Source organism: Salmo salar, chromosome 01, assembly GCF_965601325.2.
Source record: "Salmo salar chromosome 01, fSalSal1, whole genome shotgun sequence".
Lineage (NCBI taxonomy): Eukaryota > Metazoa > Chordata > Actinopteri > Salmoniformes > Salmonidae > Salmo > Salmo salar.
In genome coordinates, this window is record NC_138291.1 from 120552501 (window position 1) to 120560000 (window position 7500).

Below are 7500 nucleotides of genomic sequence, written 5' to 3' on the forward strand. Positions count from 1 at the left end.
AAACGGACCTTCTCTCGGCTGCGGGGAAAGGAACGATCCCAGCGGAAATCGGATCCCAAACTTATTGGTAACTGTAAAACGATGTTAAGAGTTTTAATTCCTTTATAAAGACAACTTGTGTCTTTTTCAAATGTGTGTTTTTTTTTAACCCAAACTAGATAATCAATAAGTAATCCAGCCTTACACAAATAACAGACAACTGCCGATGACGGAAACATGTATTGGAAGTTACTTTTTGCGGGCAACTCATTCCGCAGGCAGAAGAAAAGCCATATCTTTTCATCCAACATGCACGATACGGTGATGCTAACACACAGAAACAAGAGCCAATCTACACCTCCCTCCTCTTCATCATTAGTGAAGTCAACTCACAGAAACAAGAGCCAATCTACACCTCCCTCCTCTTCATCATTAGTAAAGTGAACTCCTCCCTCCTCTTCATCATTAGTAGTAAATGAACAGAAATATAAATGAAAGAGCATCATTGTGCCAGTCTACTCTCTGCCCTCAACTCTGTAGTCATGTGAATACGGCCTTTATAAAACTCTTGGACTGGATTTCACCAGGGCTGGACAGCATATGGGCTGGGACTCTGTTTGAGAAAGCTGTATTTGTCCCACAGTCCCAAGGTTGAAGGGCAATGATAAACATTAATGTTGAAGTCTGTGTGAATGTGCCAATATTTAGTTCTCTCCTCCTCTTCTCTCCTCTTCTCTCCTCCTCTTCTCTCCTCCTCTTCTCTCCTTCTCTCCTCTCCTCTCCTTCTCTCCTCTCCTCTTCTTCTCTCCTCTTCTCTTCTCTCCTCTCCGCTCCTCTTCTCTTCTCTCCTCTTCTCTTCACTCTCCTCTGTTTACTCTCCTCTGTTTACTCTCCTCTGTTTACTCTCCTCTGTTTACTCTCCTCTGTTTACTCTCCTCCTCTTCTCTCCTCCTCTTCTCTCCTCCTCTTCTCTCCTCCTCTTCTCTCCTCCTCCTCCTCTTCCCTCCTCTCTTCTCTCCTCCTCTTCTCCTCTCCTCTCCTCCTCCTCCTCTTCTCCTCTCCTCTCCTCTCCTCCTCTTCTCTCCTCCTCTTCTCTCCTCCTCTTCTCTCCTCCTCTTCTCTCCTCCTCTTCTCTCCTCCTCTTCTCTCCTCTCCTCACCTTTCCTCTCCTCACCTTTCCTCTCCTCCTCTTCTCTCCTCTTCTCTCCTCTTCTCTCCTCTTCTCTTCTCTCCTCCTCTTCTCTCCTCTTCTCTTCTCTTCTCTCCTCTGTTTACATTTACATTTAAGTCATTTAGCAGACGCTCTTATCCAGAGCGACTTACAAATTGGTGCATTCACCTTATAATATCCAGTGGAACAACCACTTTACAATAGTGCATCTAAATCTTTAAGGGGGGGTTAGAAGGATTACTTTATCCTATCCCAGGTATTCCTTAAAGAGGTGGGGTTTCAGGTGACTCCGGGAAGGTGGTGATTGACTCCGCTGTCCTGGCGTCGTGAGGGAGCTTGTTCCACCATTGGGGTGCCAGAGCAGCGAACAGTTTTGACTGGGCTGAGCGGGAACTGTGCTTCCTCAGAGGTAGGGAGGCGAGCAGGCCAGAGGTGGATGAACGCAGTGCCCTTGTTTGGGTGTAGGGCCTGATCAGAGCCTGAAGGTACGGAGGTGCCGTTCCCCTCACAGCTCCATAGGCAAGCACCATGGTCTTGTAGCGGATGCGAGCTTCGACTGGAAGCCAGTGGAGAGAGCGGAGGAGCGGGGTGACGTGAGAGAACTTGGGAAGGTTGAACACCAGACGGGCTGCGGCGTTCTGGATGAGTTGTAGGGGTTTAATGGCACAGGCAGGGAGCCCAGCCAACAACGAGTTGCAGTAATCCAGACGGGAGATGACAAGTGCCTGGATTAGGACCTGCGCCGCTTCCTGTGTGAGGCAGGGTCGTACTCTGCGAATGTTGTAGAGCATGAACCTACAGGATCGGGTCACCGCCTTGATGTTAGTGGAGAACGACAGGGTGTTGTCCAGGGTCACGCCGAGGCTCTTGGCACTCTGGCAGGAGGACACAAGGGAGTTGTCAACCGTGATGGCGAGATCATGGAACGGGCAGTCCTTCCCCGGGAGGAAGAGCAGCTCCGTCTTGCCGAGGTTCAGCTTGAGGTGGTGATCCGTCATCCACACTGATATGTCTGCCAGACATGCAGAGATGCGATTCGCCACCTGGTTGTCAGAAGGGGGAAAGGAGAAGATTAATTGTGTGTCATCTGCATAGCAATGATAGGAGAGACCATGTGAGGATATGACAGAGCCAAGTGACTTGGTGTATAGCGAGAATAGGAGAGGGTCTAGAACAGAGCCCTGGGGGACACCAGTGGTGAGAGCACGTGGTGCGGAGACAGATTCTCGCCACGCCACCTGGTAGGAGCGACCTGTCAGGTAGGACGCAATCCAAGCGTGGGCCGCGCCGGAGATGCCCAGCTCGGAGAGGGTGGAGAGGAGGATCTGATGGTTCACAGTATCAAAGGCAGCAGATAGGTCTAGAAGGATGAGAGCAGAGGAGAGAGAGTTAGCTTTAGCAGTGCGGAGAGCCTCCGTGACACAGAGAAGAGCAGTCTCAGTTGAATGCCCAGTCTTGAAACCTGACTGATTAGGATCAAGAAGGTCATTCTGAGAGAGATGGCAGGAGAGCTGGCCAAGGACGGCACGTTCAAGAGTTTTGGAGAGAAAGGAAAGAAGGGATACTGGTCTGTAGTTGTTGACATTTACTCTCCTCTGTTTACTCTCCTCCTCTTCTCTCCTCCTCTTCTCTCCTCCTCTTCTCTCCTCCTCTCTCTTCTTCTCTCCTCTTCTCTCCTCTTCTCTCCCCCTCCTCTTCCCTCTCCCCTGCAGCAGTATAATTACGGATGACATCACTGCTAGGTCAGAGGGGGCGTGTCATATACTCCAGTGTATAACAGAGCCTGTTTTGTACAGACCCTGTTGTTGAGGATGATGATGAGGCATTACTGATGAATGGACACATTGAGAAATGCTCCATCACTAACATTAAATTGGCCTATTGCCTATAGTTGTTACAGATGACAAAATTTGAGTGGCCTGTCATGTCTGGATGAGGTGAACCCATTAGTCCTGTTGGGACTACCTAGCTTCCTGGTTTCAGAAGGCTGAATGGTGATCCCATTAGTCCTGTTGGGACTACCTAGGTTCCTGGTTTCAGAAGGCTGAATGGTGATCCCATTAGTCCTGTTGGGACTACCTAGGTTCCCGGTTTCAGAAGGCTGAATGGTGATCCCATTAGTCCTGTTGGGACTACCTAGGTTCCCGGTTTCAGAAGGCTGAATGGTGATCCCATTAGTCCTGTTGGGACTACCTAGGTTCCCGGTTTCAGAAGGCTGAATGGTGATCCCATTAGTCCTGTTGGGACTACCTAGGTTCCCGGTTTCAGAAGGCTGAATGGTGATCCCATTAGTCCTGTTGGGACTACCTAGGTTCCCGGTTTCAGAAGGCTGAATGGTGATCCCATTAGTCCTGTTGGGACTACCTAGGTTCCCGGTTTCAGAAGGCTGAATGGTGATCCCATTAGTCCTGTTGGGACTACCTAGGTTCCCGGTTTCAGAAGGCTGAATGGTGATCCCATTAGTCCTGTTGGGAGTACCTAGGTTCCCGGTTTCAGAAGGCTGAATGGTGATCCCATTAGTCCTGTTGGGACTACCTAGGTTCCCGGTTTCAGAAGGCTGAATGGTGATCCCATTAGTCCTGTTGGGACTACCTAGGTTCCCGGTTTCAGAAGGCTGAATGGTGATCCCATTAGTCCTGTTGGGACTACCTAGGTTCCCGGTTTCAGAAGGCTGAATGGTGATCCCATTAGTCCTGTTGGGACTACCTAGGTTCCCGGTTTCAGAAGGCTGAATGGTGATCCCATTAGTCCTGTTGGGACTACCTAGGTTCCCGGTTTCAGAAGGCTGAATGGTGATCCCATTAGTCCTGTTGGGACTACCTAGGTTCCCGGTTTCAGAAGGCTGAATGGTGATCCCATTAGTCCTGTTGGGACTACCTAGGTTCCCGGTTTCAGAAGGCTGAATGGTGATCCCATTAGTCCTGTTGGGACTACCTAGGTTCCCGGTTTCAGAAGGCTGAATGGTGATCCCATTAGTCCTGTTGGGACTACCTAGGTTCCCGGTTTCAGAAGGCTGAATGGTGATCCCATTAGTCCTGTTGGGACTACCTAGGTTCCCGGTTTCAGAAGGCTGAATGGTGATCCCATTAGTCCTGTTGGGACTACCTAGGTTCCCGGTTTCAGAAGGCTGAATGGTGATCCCATTAGTCCTGTTGGGACTACCTAGGTTCCCGGTTTCAGAAGGCTGAATGTTGATCCCATTAGTCCTGTTGGGACTACCTAGCTTCCTGGTTTCAGAAGGCTGAATGGTGATCCCATTAGTCCTGTTGGGACTACCTAGGTTCCCGGTTTCAGAAGGCTGAATGGTGATCCCATTAGTCCTGTTGGGTCTACCTAGCTTCCTGGTTTCAGAAGGCTGAATGTTGAACCCAGCAGTCAGTGTGGTTTAACCAGGCTAGCCTACCGTGGGACTACATTCCCACCCTGAGAACATGTCTGTCTGTGAAAACAGAAAGTGCATCCCAAATGGCACTCTTTTCCCCTTTACAGTTTTGAGCAGAACCTTATGGGGCCCTGGTCAAAGTAGTGCACTCAATAGGCCAGAGAGTGCCATTTGGGACACACAAAAACAAAGTCAGAGTCAAGGTCTGCTCGTTCTGCTGCAGTCCACTGTAATAACCTCCAACTACGTTTCCAGAATACTTCAAGGACCTGATGGTTTCTACAGCCTGGCCTGTTTCAGCCAGCAGGACACGCTGTATCCCAAATGGCACCCTATTCCCTATATAGTGCATTACTTTATACTACAGCCCTATTCCCTATATAGTGCATTACTTTATACTACAGCCCTATTCCCTATATAGTGCACTACTTTATACTACAGCCCTATTCCCTATATAGAGCACTACTTTATACTACAGGCCTATTCCCTATATAGTGCACTACTTTTGAGCAGAGCCCTATAGGCCCTATCAAATCAAATGTTTATTGGTCACATACACGTGTTTATCAGATGTTATTGTGGGTGTAGTGAAATGCTTGTGTTCCTAGCTCCAACAGTGCAGTAGTATCTAACAACTCACAATAAGACACACACATCTAAAAGGTAAAATGTATGTCCTGCATTGCATATAATCAATGCGGTGCCTGTTAATTTATCATCGAATCACAGCCTACTTCAACTTCGCCAAACGGGTGATGATTTAACAAAAGGGCATTCGTGAAAATGTACCTAACCATAAACATCAATGCCTTCCTTAAAATCAATACACAGAAGTATATTTTTTTAAACCTGCATATTTAGTTAAAAGAAATGCATGTTAGCAGGCAATATTAACTCGGGAAATTGTGTCACTTTTCTTGCGTTCAGTGCAAGCAGAGTCAGGGTATATGCAGCAGTTTGGGCCGCCTGGCTCGTTGCGAACTGTGTTTCTTCCTAACAAAGACCGTAATTTATTTGCCCGAATTTTACATAATTATGACATAACATTAAAAGTTGTGCAATGTAACAGCAATATTTAGACGTAGGGATGCCACCCATTCGACAAAATACGGAACGGTTCCGTATTTCACTGAAAAGAATAAACATACAGCACTTTGAGATATCAGCTGATGTAAGAAAGGCTTTATAAATACATTTGATTTGATTTTGTTTTCGAAATGATAATTTCCGGATTTGACCATATTAATGACCAAAGGCTCGTATTTCTGTGTGTTTATTATAATTAAGTTTATGATTTGATATTTGATAGAGCAGTCTGACTGAGCGGTGGTAGGCAGCAGCAGGCTCGTAAGCATTCAAACAGGACTTTACTGCGTTTGCCAGCAGCTCTTAGCAATGCTTCAAGCATTGAGCTGTTTATGACTTCAAGCCTATAAACTCCTGAGATTAGGCTGGCAATACTATAGCGCCAATAAAAACATCCAATATTCAAAAGGTATATGAAATACAAATAGTCAACACGTCACAATTCCTATAATAACTACAACCTAAAACTTCTTACCTGGGAATATTGAAGATTCATGTTAAAAGGAACCACCAGCTTTCATATATTCTCATGTTCTGAGCAAGGAACTTAAACGTTAGCTTTTTTACATGGCACATTTTGCACTTTTACTTTCTTCTCCAACACTTTGTTTTTGCATTATTTAAACCAAATTGAACATGTTTCATTATTTATTTGAGACTAAAATTGATTTTATTTATGTATTATATTAAGTTAAAATAAAAGTGTTAATTCAGTATTGTTGTAATTGTCATTATCAGAAATATATATATATATATATATATATATATATATATATATATATATATATATATATATATATATATATATATATATATATATATATATAAAAATCGGCCGATTAATGGGCATCGGCTTTTTTGGGTCCTCCAATAATCGGCATTGAAAAATCACAATCGGTCGACCTCTACTCCGAATACCTCTTCTCCGCCTAGCTGCAGCCTCTGGGATAAGTTGAATTGCCCTGGGGGGTACGAACGAAGGATCCAATTTTGTAAAGTCGTATTCCTAGATGTAATGCTGCTGGTGAGTTACCGCCGCGCTGATATACAAAAGTTATTTACCGGCTGTATGTAATAACAGAAAAAAATGTTCTGGGCTAATAATGTAAGAAATAACACACACAAAAACTCTTCTTCACACTGTCTCTCTCCTCCTCTCCCTCACTCTGTCTCTCTCTCTCTCTCCTCACTCTCTCCTCTCCTCCTCTCCCTCACTCTCTCTCTCTCCTCTTCCTCACTCTCTCTCTCTCCTCTTCTTCACACTGTCTCTCTCCTCCTCTCCCTCACTCTGTCTCTCTCTCCTCTTCCTCACTCTCTCTCTCTCCTCTCCTTCACTCTGTCTCTCTCTCCTCTTCTCTCCTTCACTCTGTCTCTCTCCTCTCCTCTCCTTCACTCTGTCTCTCTCCTCTTCCTCACTCTCTCTCCTCTCCCTCACTCTCTCTCCTCTCCCTCACTCTCTCTCCTCTCCCTCACTCTCTCTCCTCTCCCTCACTCTCTCTCCTCTCCCTCACTCTCTCTCCTCTCCCTCACTCTCTCTCCTCTCCCTCACTCTCTCTCCGTCTCTCCCTATCCCCTCTCCTCTTCCTCACTCTCTCTCTCTCCTCTTCCTCACTCTCTCTCTCTCCTCTCCTTCACTCTGTCTCTCTCCTCTCCTCTCCTCTTCCTCACTCTCCTCTCCCTCACTCTCCTCTCCCTCACTCTCTCTCCTCTCCCTCACTCTCTCTCCTCTCCCTCACTCTGTCTCTCCCTATCCCCTCTCCTCTTCCTCACTCTCTCTCTCTCCTCTCCTTCACTCTGTCTCTCTCCTCTCCTTCACTCTGTCTCTCTCCTCTCCTCTTCCTCACTCTCTCTCCTCTCCCTCACTCTCTCTCCTCTCCCTCAC

The 7500-nt window shown here is 46.6% G+C and overlaps 1 protein-coding gene across 1 annotated transcript in view; it reads left to right on the forward strand.

Moving 5' to 3' along the window:
- The window catches only part of LOC106592849 (rho GTPase-activating protein SYDE1), a 205745-nt gene that overhangs the window by 220 nt on the left and 198025 nt on the right, over positions 1 to 7500 (forward strand). The window contains exon 1 of the mRNA XM_045687799.2: positions 1 to 67. This exon is cut by the window's left edge and continues 220 nt beyond it. Coding sequence (XP_045543755.1) covers positions 1 to 67 — 67 coding nt within the window. The remainder of the gene's footprint in view (positions 68 to 7500) is intronic.